The 13978-nt window shown below is 37.5% G+C and overlaps 1 protein-coding gene across 4 annotated transcripts in view; it reads left to right on the top strand.

The window, feature by feature from the left end:
• KLHL2 (kelch like family member 2) overlaps positions 1-13978 on the top strand; it is a 128204-nt gene that overhangs the window by 58162 nt on the left and 56064 nt on the right. For all 4 annotated transcript variants that reach the window (XM_036853065.1, XM_036853066.1, XM_036853068.1 and 1 more), the window contains one exon: positions 13253-13415. In XM_036853065.1, the coding sequence (XP_036708960.1) occupies positions 13253-13415 (163 nt within the window). The remainder of the gene's footprint in view (positions 1-13252; positions 13416-13978) is intronic.

Raw genomic sequence — 13978 nt, 5'->3', positions numbered from 1 at the left:
GTAGTAATATGTTCATTGCTATTGTGGTTTATAACTATTTTTAATACTGTTTCTATGAGTAAATGTGCAATGAGTGTCATGTAGCCAGTTGAAAAAATAAACTTTTGGAACATGACTTATTTATAAATTGGGGACTAAATGCGGATTTTAGAAGACATATGCTAATGAAAGTTATAGGTTATATTTCATAATGAGGCTTTTTTAGTCTAACAACATATAGCTTCTTTAACTTTGGGGATAATTTCTACCCTCTGCTCTTGCCCTTCGGACAGCTGTTTACATGTTTTCACGTCATTCCTGGCACACAAGGCCCTGGCACTTTAAATAAACAGGTGCTTCTGATATAAGATGGCTGGGAAATTAATAAAAATTTGCTTTTTAGCAGTACACTGACTGTAACGTTAATAGGGACTGAGCTGTGAGCATCGTGTTTGCATGTTTTCCTAGACATCTGGAAATCTTACATCTATGGAATAATCAGACGCCATGGTAGTATCTTCTAATAAACACCCTGCTAATGGCTTAGGATTTAAAAGATTTACTACATAAATTATTTCCCCCTATGGAGTAAGTACCCAAGCTGAAAATAAGCTACAGATCCTAATAGCCAAGCAGAAGGAGTGTACTTGTCTAAGTGAAACATCTTATATGTAATTTGGCTTGTCAGACAACGTGAAGTAGGATGAAAGCTTCTTACTTTAAAATGTGCAGCTGGTGTAAGAGTGTCATATGGGTGCTCATTGTTTGGCTTGGGTGTCTTCCGTGCCAAGTGTTCTACTTGTCTTCAGGAGTCAGCGGTAGCTTTCCCCCAACTTCTTTGTTCATTGCAGAAAACATCTCCACAGTATAAAATGTTTAGGCTTTATGTGTCTCCATATGTTGGAAATCAACATATCTAGATGGAAAATTTTTTTTCTGTTTAACAGAATGATAGCATATGGAGTTAAGTTTATTTAATCAGCTGGCATGTTCTTTTACTTCATGTTTCTCCGAGCACTTAAAGAGATTGCTATTCACATGAACAAGAAGAGGAATGTGTAGAACCTCTTACTGTTCTACAAAACACTAGCTTTATGACTAAAGGCCTTTCAGCTTCATGGTACTCAGAGGACAGGCCAAACTGAGGCAGTTTATGGTGAATGGTGGGTGATAGTCACTAAATAAACAGCTCACTTACCATTGCTGTATTGGCTAGAATTCTAGAGGTCCAGAAAGGCATTTCTTTACTTACTTCTCCCTGACTTCCTTTAGAATAATATGTGACCATTTAAATGGTGCATATTCATGATTGAAAATTTAGAAAATACAAATAAAAAGAAGAAAATAGAAAGCCTCCATACCACTGTTAACCAGACAGAACATCCCCATTAACAATTGTGGAATATTCCTCTAGTACTGTCTCTGTGTTTATGTGTATGTGTGCTTACAAAAAAGGGGACTGTTTAGAAATTAGCTTTTTATACTAAATATATTAGGAACATTCTTCCTAGTCATTAACTATTTATCTACTATATCTCTTTTAATTCAGTGGGCCCTCCATATCTTCAGGTTCCACATGTGCGGATTCAACCAACCAGAGGTTAAAAATATTAAAATAAAAAAATTCCAGGAAGTTCCAAAAAGCTGTGTGCTGGTAACTATTCACATAGCATTTAAATTGTATTTACAGCTATTTACATAACATTTACATTGTATTAGGTATTATAATTAATCTATAGATGATTTGAAGTATATAGGAGGATATGTGTAGGTTATACGCAAATACTACACCATTTTATGTAAGGGACTTGAGCATCTGTGGATTTTGGTATCCTTGGAGGGTCCTGAAACCAGTCCCTAGTGGAAACCGAGGGACATCTGTGCTTACAAAGTATTCAATTTTATTGATAATATAGAATTTGCATAATCTACCCATTGTTATTGGACATGTAAGTTCTTTTCAATTTTCAATATTATGAACAGCACTGTAATTAATATTATAACTAAATATATCCACATTCACAGTTTGTTCCATGTGTAGTATAATAGACTGGGGTTCCCCCGAAAGCAAAGCTTTTGGGCAGTTAGTTTATTTAGAAAGTGATCCAAGAGAGTGACAGTGAGTAAATGGGGGATTTGAATTGAAAAGGAGGGAAAACCATTTCAAAATGTGGTATAGATATAAATGTGACATGTTTATTTTCACCAGGACCTTTTGAGGAGCCTTATGAAATGTGTCTCAGAGCTATCTGCTTGGGGAAGAAAATGGGGAAGCATTTATCTGTCATCTTCCTTTGAACCATTCTCCACTGGTCCAAGGTGGTCCCACAAGCATTGTTTCCCCTGTGCTTCCAGGTTGTGCAGGTGTGGGTCCCTAAGTGCCCCCCCCCAGTAGGCAGCCAAAGACAGGTATGGTAGGGGTTGGGGTGAGGCACTGTTAAGTTACATCTTCACAAAGGTGAACAAGTCCTACTTGCACTTGGTTGTTGCAGTGGTAGCTTGAACAAGAGGTGGGACTGAGAGGATTTGCAGTAGGACACAAGTGTCCCATATACATTTTAGAATAGTATTTCTGGGTCAAAAGACATCCAAAATTGTATCTCTTAAAATACAAATACCCCCCAGAGTAACAAATTAATTTACTTTCAGGTTGATTTATTTATTAAGCACCTATATATTCTGCTGCTACCTGAGGATACAACAGAGGGTAGAACAGATGTGACTACTGTCTCAGAGTATATGTTCTTTTGCAGGGATAGAGAGAGTCAATGTGGGAACAGATACGTAAAGATTGATTCTGACATTGCTGAATGTTACAAAGCAAATGAAATGGAGCAATGCTGTTAGTAGTGACCTGCAGGAACTGAGACCCTGGTGAGAGCACCAGGGTCTGAGTGGAGGGCATCAGGGTTGATGGAATAGAACTCAGGGTGAAACGTAGGAGGAGTCTGTAGGAAGGAGTGGTGAGGGCCAGCCCCAAGACAAACTGCCTACTTTACATTTTTTCTTAGGGCTTGGCATACCCAAGAGAGATGTTTTAGCTTTTGGAATGTCGTCCTCTCTCAATATATACACTGTATGGGAATTAATCACTTTTAGATTCTTAGAATATATCATTAACATTCAGACTATATTGCCAATATAATTGCTTTTTCTTTGACATTTTGGAATACACTTCAGGATCTTAGAGTGCCTTAGGATTTTTAAAATCAATCTCAGAGTTAATACTAGTGAAGCATATTGAAAAGGAAACAAATGGAAATTTTCCATTAGATCACAGTGCTTTGTGGCTATGAAGGTTTATTGTATCAATATGCTTCCATTTCGACCTGAACCAAGATGGCGGAGTAGAAGGACATGCTCTCACTCCCTCTTGTGAGAACACCAGAATCACAACTAGCTGCTGGACAATCACCGACAGGAAGACACTGGAACTCACCAAAAAAGATACCCCACATCCAAAGACAAAGGAGAAGCCACAATAAGACGGTAGGAGTGGTGCAATCACAGTAAAATCAAATCCCATAACTGTTGGGTGGGTGACTCACAGACTGGAGAACACTTATACCACAAAAGTCCACCCACTGGAGTGAAGGTTCTGAGCCCCACGTCAGGCTTCCCAACCTGGGGGTCCGGCAACAGGAGGAAGAATTCCTAGAGAATCAGACTTTGAAAGCTAGTGGGATTTGATTGCAGGACTTCGACAGGACTGGGGGAAACAGAGACTCCACTCTTGGAGGGCACACACAAAGTAGTGTGCGCATCAGGACCCAGGGGAAGGAGCAGTGACCCCAGGGGAGACTGAACCAGACCTACCTGCTAGTGTTGGAGGCTCTCCTGCAGAGGCGGGGGTTGACTGTGGCTCACCGTGGGGACAAGGACACTGTCAGCAGAACTTCTGGGAATTACTTCTTGGCATGCGCCCTCCCAGAGTCTGCCATTAGCCCCACCAAAGAGCCCAGGTAGGCTCCAGTGTTGGGTTGCCTCAGGCCAAACAACCAACAAGGAGGGAACCCAGCCGCACCCATCAGCAGTCAAGCGGATTAAAGTTTGCTGAGCTCTGCCCACCAGAGCAGCAGTCAGCTCTACCCACCACCAGTCCCTCCCATCAGGAAACTTGCACAAGCCTCTTAGATAGCCTCATCCACCAGAGGGCAGACAGCAGAAGCAAGAAGAACTACAATCCTGCAGCCTGTGGAACAAAAACCAGATTCACAGAAAGATAGACAAGATGAAAAGGCAAAGGGCTATGTACCAGATGAAGGAACAAGTTAAAACCCTAGAAAAAAAACCAAATGAAGTGGAGATAGGCAACCTTCCAGAAAAAAAAATTCAGAATAATGATAGTGAAGATGATGCAGGACCTCGGAAAAAGAATGGAGGCAAAGATTGAGAAGGTACAAGAAATGTGTAACAAAGACCTAGAAGAATTAAAGAACAAACAAACAGAGATGAACAATACAACAACTGAAATGAAAACTACACTAGAAGGAATCAATAGCAGAATAACTGAGGCAGAAGAACGGATAAGTGACCTGGAAGACAGAATGGTGGAATTCACTGCTGCAGAACAGAATAAAGAATGAAAAGAAATGAAGACAGCCTAAGAGACCTCTCAGACAACATTAAACGCACCAACATTCGCATTATAAGGGTCCCAGAAGGAGAAGAGAGAGAGAAAAGACCAGATAAAATATTTGAAGAGATTATAGTCGAAAACTTCCCTAACATGGGAAAGGAAATAGCCACCTAAGTCCAGGAAGCTCAGTGAGTCCCATACAGGATAAACCCAAGGAGAAACACACTGAGACACATAGTAATCAAATTGGCAAAAATTAAAGACAAAGAAAAATTATTGAAAGCAGCAAGGGAAAAACAACAAGTAACATACAAGGGAACTCCCATAAGGTTAACAGCTGATTTCTCAGCAGAAACTCTACAAGCCAGAAGGGAGTGGCAAGATATACTTAAAGTGACGAAAGGGAAGAACCTACAACCAAGATTACTCTACCCAGCAAGGATCTCATTCAGATTCGATGGAGAAACCAAAAGGTTTACAGACAAGCAAAAGCTAAGAGAATTCAGCACCACCAAACCAGCTCTACAACAGATGCTAGGAACTTCTCTAAGTGGGAAACACAAGAGAAGAAAAGGACCTAAAAACACGAACCCAAAACAATTAAGAAAATAGTCATAGGAGCATACATATCAAAAATTACCTTAAACATGAATGGATTAAATGCTTCAACCAAAAGACACAGGCTTGCTGAATGGATACAAAAACAAGACCCATATATATGCTATCTACAAGAGACCCACTTCAGACCTAGGGGCACATACAGACTGAAAGTGAGAGGGTGGAAAAAGATATTCCATGCAAATGGAAATCAAAAGAAAGCTGGAGTAGCAATACTCATATCAGATAAAATAGACTTTAAAATAAAGAATGTTACAAGAGAAAAGGAAGGACACTACATAATGATCAAGGGATCAATCCAAGAAGAAGATATAACAATTATAAATCTATATGCACCCAACATAGGAGCACCTCAATACATAAGGCAACTGCTAACAGCTATAAAAGAGGAAATCGACAGTAACACAATAATAGTGGGGGACTTTAACACCTCACTTACACCAATGGACAGATCATCCAAAGCGAAAATTAATAAGGAAACAGAAGCTTTAAATGACACAATAGACCAGATAGATTTAATTGATATTTATAGGACATTCCATCCAAAAACAGCAGATTACAATTTCTTCTCAAGTGCGCATGGAACATCCTCCAGGATAGATTACATCTTGGGTCACAAATCAAGCCTCAGTAAATTTAAGAAAATTGAAATCATATCAAGCATCTTTTCAGACCACAATGCTATGAGATTAAAAGTGAATTACAGGGAAAAAAACGTAAAAAACACAAACACATGGAGGCCAAACAGTTCGTTACTAAATAACCAAGAGATCACTGAAGAAATCAAAGAGGAAATCAGAAAATACCTAGGGACAAATGACAGTGAAAACACGAATGTCCAAAACCTATGGGATGCAGCAAAAGCAGTTCTAAGAGGGAAGTTTATAGCTATACAAACCTACCTCAAGAAACAAGAAAAATCTCAAACAAAAAATCTAACCTTACACCTAAAGGAACTAGAGAAAGAAGAACAAACAAAACCCAAAGTTAGCAGAAGGAAAGAAATCATAAAGATCAGAGCAGAAATAAATGAAATAGAAACAAAGAAAACAATAGCAAAGATCAATAAAACTAAAAGCTGGTTCTTTGAGAAGATAAACAAAATTGATAAACCATTAGCCAGGCTCATCAAGAAAAAGAGGGAGAGGACTCAAATCAATCAAATTAGAAATTAAAAAGGAGAAGTTACAACAGACACCACAGAAATACAAAGCATCCTAAGAGACTACTACAAGCAAATCTATGCCAATAAAATGGACAACCTGGAAGAAATGGACAAATTCTTAGAAAGGTATAATCTTCCAAGACTGAACCAGGAAGAAATAGAAAATATAAACAGACCAATCACAGGTAATGAAATCGAAACTATGATGAAAAATCTTCCAACAAACAAAAGTCCAGGACCAGATGGCTTCACAGGTGAATTCTATCAAACATTTAGAGAAGAGCTAACATCCATCCTTCTCAAACTCTTCCAGAAAATTGCAGAGGAAGGAACACTCCCAAACTCATTCTATGAGGCCACCATCACCCTGATACCAAAACCAGACAAAGATACTACAAGAAAATAAAATTACAGACCAATATCACTGATGAATATAGATGCAAAAATCCTCAACAAAATACTAGCAAACAGAATCCAACAACTCATTAAAGAATCATACACCATGATCAAGTGGGATTTATCCCAGGGATGCAAGGATTCTTCAGTGTATGCAAATCAATCAGTGTGATATACCATATTAAGAAATTGAAGAATAAAAACTATATGATCATCTTCATAGATGCAGAAAAAGCTTTTGACAAAAGTCAACACCTATTTATGATAAAAACTCTCCAGAAATTGGGCATAGAGGGAGCCTACCTCAACATAATAAAGGTCATATATGACAGACCCACAGCAAACATCATTCTCAATGGTGAAAAACTGAAAGCATTTCCTCTAAGATCAGGAACAAGACAAGGATGTCCACTCTCACCACTATTATTCAACATAGTTTTGGAAGTCCTAGCCGCGGCAGTCAGAGAAGATAAAAAATTAAAAGGAATATAAATTGGAAAAGAAGAAGTGAAACTGTCACTGTTTGCAGACCACATGGTACTATACATGGAGAATCCTAAAGATGCCACCAGATAACTACTAGAGCTAATCAATGAATTTGGTAAAGTTGCAGGATACAAAATTAATGCACAGAAATCTCTTGCATTCCTATACACCAATGATGAAAAATCTGGAAGAGAAATTAAGGAAACACTCCCATTTACCACTGCAACAAAAAGAATAATATACCTAGGAATAAACTTGCCTAAGGAGACAAAAGACCTGTATGCAGAAAACTATAAGACACTGATGAAAGAAATTAAAGATGATACCAACAGATGGAGAGATATACCATGTTCTTGGATTGGAAGAATCAATGTTGTGAAAATGACTATACTACTCAAAGCAATCTACAGATTCAATGCGATCCCTATCAAATTACCAATCGCAGTTTTTACGGAGCTAGAACAAATCATCTTAAAATTTGTATGGAGACACAAAAGACCCCGAATAGCCAAAGCAGTCTTGAGGGAAAAAAACAGAGCTGGAGGAATCAGACTCCCTGACTTCAGACTATACTACAAAGCTACAGTAATCAAGACAATATGGTACTGGCACAAAAACAGAGATATAGATCAGTGGAACAGGATAGAAATCCCAGAGATAAACCCACTCACCTATGGTCAACTAATCTATGACAAAGGAGGCAAGGATATACAATGGAGAAAAGACAGTGTCTTCAATAAGTGGTGCTGGGAAAACTGGACAGCTACATGTAAAAGAATGAAATTAGAACACTCCCTAACACCATACACAAAAATAAAGTCAAAATGGATTAGAGACCTAAATGTAAGACCAGACACTATAAAACTCTTAGAGGAAAACATAGGAAGCACACTCTTTGACGTAAAGCACAGCAAGATCTTTTTTGATCCATCTCCTAAAGTAATGGAAATAAAAACAAAAATAAACAAATGGGACCTAATGAAACTTCAAAGCTTTTGCACAGCAAAGGAAACCATGAACTAGACAAAAAGACAACCCTCAGAATGGGAGAAAATATTCGGAAACGAATCAATGGACAAAGTTTTAATCTCCAAAATATATAAACAGCTCATGCAGCTCAATATTAAAAAAACAAACAACCCAATCCAAAAACAGGCAGAAGACCTAAATAGACATTTCTCCAAAGAAGACATACAGATGGCCAAGAAGCACATGAAAAGCTGCTCAACATCACTAATTATTAGAGAAATGCAAATCAAAAGTACAATGAGGTATCACCTCACACCAGTTAGAATGGGCATCATCAGAAAATCTACAAACAACAAATGCTGGAGAGGGTGTGGAGAAAAGGGAACCCTCTTGCACTGTTGGTGGGAATGTAAATTGATACAGCCACTACAGAGAACAGTATGCAGTTTCCTCAAGAAACTAAAAATAGAATTACCATATGATCCAGCAATCCCACTATTGGGCATATACCCAGAGAAAACCATAATTCAAAAAGACACATGCAGCCTAATGTTCATTGCAGCACTATTTACAATAGCCAGGTTATGGAAGCAACCTAAATGCCCATCGACAGACGAATGGTTAAAGAAGAAGTGGTAGGTATATACGATGGAATATTACTCAGCCATAAAGAGGAATGAAATTGGTTCATTTGTAGAGACGTGGATAGATCTAGAGACTGTCATACAGAGTGCAGTAAGTCAGAAAGGGAAAAACAAATATCGTGTATTAACGCATATATGTTGAACCTAGAAAAATGGTACAGATGAACCAGTTTGCAGGGCAGAAATTGAGACACAGATTTAGAGAACAAAGGTATGGACACCAAGTGGGGAAAGCCGCGGGGGGGATGTTGGTGGTGGTGTGATGAAATGGGCAATTGGCATTGACATGTGTACACTGATGTGTATAAAACTGATGACTAATAAGAACCTGCTGTATAAAAAAATAAAATTAAATTAAATTAAAAAATTAAAAAAAGATTAGGAGACCAAGGACCTGAGACCCTGCATACACCGTAATCTTGTCAGCAGCCCCTCCCTTGGGAAGTATTGTTATAAAATGCCTTATCAAATCCTCCTTTGTTGGGACACATAGTTTTTTGAGGCAGGAGCCTGCTGTGTCCCCCTTTGCCTGGCAAAGTAATAAAGCTATCCTTTTAAAAAAAAAAAAAAAAATATATATATATATATATATATATATATATATACTTCCATTTCATATATGAAGCAGCACTATTCAACTGCTTCTTTAGAGAGCTCAGGAAAATTAGTTTTAGAGACGTAAATTTATTCTTCAGATCTCTTAATTATAATGCCCAAGATATTTTTGTGACCTGAATAGCACATTAAGAAACCACCTCTTCACAATATAGGTGTTTCCCACATTTGTTACTAACTGTACAGTTAATCCACTTTGTAGAAAATAAACCATGGGATTATGATCGCCCCAGATTAAAAAGCACATCTTCCTTTTCAGCGATACGTAAAAACCACAGAAGCCAGAATGATATCAGATATTGAAAGATTAGGATACTAAATCTGATCTCCCAAATCAGTAATTTGTGTGCCACCTTCATGATTTGCTATATTCTGTAGTGCTCATACTATTAAATACTTAATGACTCAGTTTTTGCATAAATTTACTTAAGAATTTATTTTATTGAAATAAATAGATAGTAACTTTAAAGATGTATTCCCAACTATTAACATGAGAATGTTCGTCTGTGCTATCTAAAAGCATTATACCCACTTTGGTTAATACCGCTCTCCTAGCAGATTCAAGCTATCCCATCCAGGTGTGTGACCTTGGGCAAGTTACCAGCTTCTCCCAGCCTCTGTATTCGTTGTGTCTAATGGGGGTAATGAGGTGTTGTTGCCTGTCAAGTGCTTAAGACAGTGCCCGACACAGTAATTAGTCAGTAAACGGAAGCAACTGCATGAATTCGGTTGAAGTGATTTTCGTCTTCATTACTCTTCTGAAAAGAGCAACATTGCAGATTTAGAAATTAGACAAGCACTTCCATTCTGCATCTACAGATGGGGCTCAAGGTAGTGGAAAGAACAATAGACCAAAGAGTTGGTGCATTTTATATCACTAGCTCTGTGCAACTTGGTCAGATCTTTTGGCCTCTCTAGGATTTGGTTTCTTCATCAGACAAATCAGGAGGTTTGATTTGATTTGGTCCCAAGGCATCTGGCTCATAGGCCACCAGCTGTTTGGTTCTGATTGTGGGATATGGTTCATCTGTAATTTGAGCATGTTTTGTTTGGTTGGTTTTTTAGCTGGTTGTCTGATACATAGAGTAATCTGGGCATTTGGTGTGGTCCCAGCTGCTTTCCTGTTTTCATCATGTTAGTAAGCCTGGGCCAATTATTAATTGTTTTTGAAGCTGTATATAATTATTTAATAATTATGAGCTGTTGAAGTTTAATCCTAATAAAATTACATCATAAAACTGAGGCATTTTTGAAGGATTTACTGATAAAAGGAAAATATAAATAAATACATTTTACACGTTACTAACATTTAAGGTGTACTTAATATATGTTTGCCAGGCATGGAACCACTTGACGCATCATTGCCATCAATAAAAAATTATATGTGAATCTCTAGCCATGTGGCCTACAATTAAAATAACTTTTATATCTCTGGCCTACATGACTTGCCATATCCTTTCCAGATCTGGGATTCTACAGTTTTATGAGTTTCAGTCTCCTGATAGGGTAGGTCTAGACTTGGTAGTGATGAAGGTGAAGTCAAGGAGGCAAAATAAATTTTTTAAAGTCTGCTATAGCTGCTTTTTTAGATGGATGTGTATATAAATATGGGTGTGTATGTGTATGTCAGCATAGTATGAACCAATTGCTGATTTTTTTCCCTTAAGAATATATCTTGGAAATTTTCCCATTCATATAGTTTCCTCATTCTTTTGAGTGGTTGCAGTGTTTTCCCATCGAATGGAATGATCACCAGTGTTTAACCAGTCTCCTTACGGTGGACTTTAGGCTTTTTCTAACTTCTGCTATTACCCACAATAATGCTCTAATGAATGTCTTGTGTGTGTGAGCTTTTGTGTGTATGTTAGTGTATCTGTAGGTTAAATTGCTGGGTTTGGAGGATATGTGCATTTTGTAATTTGATTAAGTAGACAAATTGCTCTTCATGGAGGTTGAACCAGTGTACACACCCACCAACAATGCGTGAGTGAACCTGCTTCTGCTTGGCTGCTTTCCCCCTCAAGGATCCCTGTCTTTCTGTATTACGAAGGAATTTGAGTACTACTGTATTATACTTTGTCGTCTCTGGGAAAATGCTGATTAGGTGGGTGATCATTACTATTGATATTTGTGCAAATTTCACAGAGATTGAATCTTACGCTGAAGACCACTTAGCTATATGTATTTGCTGAATTAAATGGCTGCACAGTTAAGCATCTTGGAATGTACTTTATGTTACTTCAGAGCACAATTATACCAGTGTAGAAAAACTCCAACTTGCAAATTGTCAGCAACTAAAGCCTTCCATGGAGATTCATTCCCATAACATAATGAAACACACTATATATATTATACAAAAGATTCGGCTATAAACAGAATTATTTACACTTTATTTTTCTTAAATTTAGAAGGAAAAGACATTATCACCAGATACTGTTTCCTTGTTTTCAGAGAAAACTAATATTAGTTGGTGGAGTTGGAGTAAAACACAAAGAGTTGTCCTCTTAGTCCTTGCTTCATAATCATTTGATTGTGTACATGCGGGCCCACAGCCTTTAGATCTGAGAGTTAAAGCTGCTGTGGTTCCTTTAAGAAAATAGAGTAGTTTGTGTTACAGAAAGATACGAATGTACTCTTTCTCTTCCGCATTTGGGACTTACTACATACATTTAGGAAAATTGTAAAGGATATTCAAAACTACTATCTCTTTTCTCCTTTTCTCTTTGGGCTGCAGCTTGGCATATATGAAAGTCAGTTCCTGAAGGAACTTAGATCTTATTTATTTTTTACGCTAATATGCCAATGTGACCTTTTCTTAAATTGACTATTCTGATAGGTTTTTTTTTTTCCTTTGGCTTTTATAGAAGGACTTGAAACTTCTTTTTTATGAAGTTTTATGAAGTTTTTTTAAGAAGTTTTCCAATTTGATTTTCAAATATGGTCCTTTACATAGCATCATACTAATTCACTTTTTTTTGAAATTTTTTATGAAGTTTTCCAATTTGATTTTCAAATATGATCCTTTACATAGCATCATACTAATTCACTTACAAGGAAGAATGTTTCCATTATTGACCTATTTGAAAAGCAGTTGTACTGTTGGATGTAGTATTTCTAGTAAAGATACTGGTTAAATCCCAAAGAATAACCTAATTAATACAAAATCTCTTGGAGTTATTGAAATAAAAATACAAATTAAAAAGTTATTATTAGGCAATTACTCTTTATGGGTTTTTTTAGCACATATATTACATTTAAGAGAAACTGTTTGATTGTAGTTAGACTGTTGAGTTTTAAATTGTTCTGTCCCCCTAAGGAAAGTAGTTTGTGGTGTTACTCAGAGACAGTGGAAAAACAGAATGAGGCTTTGTTGTGGCATATATTACTCTGTGCTCACCCCTTCCCCACAAATCACTGAAGCTCATGACTACTTGAACTAAGGGAAGAAAACCATTTTCACTGAACCATAGCACCCCCTAACAGCCTAATAATTTATGTTTTTAAAATTCAAAGGAACATTTTGTTTCTGCTTATGAAAAGAATCATTAATCTAATATGATCTGATATCTCTTATATTCTTGTGACCAAGAAGAGATCTTTGAAAGATTCCATAGAAATTATGGGGAATGGAAGGAGGCATCACCCTTTTTGCAAATAATTGTTACATGACTCTTGTATGGGATGCTGGGGTCTGGATGCAGATCTTGAGCTGTGGCTGGACCCCTAAGCCCTCTATAGACACAGTGAACAGTGAAACTTTTTCTAGCCAGTTGCCTAACCATGCTTACTTGTGTGTTATAGGTACTTCTCCCAGCAGCTGGTCTGTTACAGTTACAGGATGTGAAGAAGACTTGCTGTGAATTTTTGGAATCTCAGCTTCACCCTGTCAACTGCTTAGGAATCCGGGCTTTCGCTGATATGCACGCATGCACGGACCTCCTGAACAAGGCCAACACCTATGCAGGCAAGTGGAATAAACCTCAGCTGAGTTTGAGACAGGGAAGAATCTGGAACTCTTGATTTCTGATATGATTCTATAGTGAATCTGGAAAGTTGTGTCATATTTCTGGACCTGGACTTTATAAAAATGCATTTACAATCTTATAATGGTATGGTAGCACTGCATAATTGAAGCATGTTCATGGAGTTCTGAATTTAAAAGAAAAAAGAAGAAACTGTATGTGGTATTAGGCCTAAATAATAGAATAGGTAGTTTTATGTTAATATTGAATCCCTATGTATTTTTCTTTCAAATTATCAAATTAATAAGCATATAAGAAAGTGTTTACATATGAAATTAAGTCATTTTATCTCTGTGGCTTTTTACACCTTTTTCTTGTATCCAAGAAAACATTCTGTGGCATAAAAATATTCAAAGCAAAGAAATCTAGTTGCCTTTGAGTGGGGTAGAAAAGTTGATCCCAAATAGAGGCAGCCCTCTCCTTAGATTAAACACTCGTTTCCAGGACCTCCTGCTGGCATCCTCTCCCTGTGGTGGGTGGAGGGAGGCCTGTGTCTGTCCAGTCT

Source organism: Balaenoptera musculus, chromosome 5 (genome assembly GCF_009873245.2).
Source record: "Balaenoptera musculus isolate JJ_BM4_2016_0621 chromosome 5, mBalMus1.pri.v3, whole genome shotgun sequence".
NCBI lineage: Eukaryota > Metazoa > Chordata > Mammalia > Artiodactyla > Balaenopteridae > Balaenoptera > Balaenoptera musculus.
This window is presented reverse-complemented; position numbering and strand designations above follow the sequence as displayed.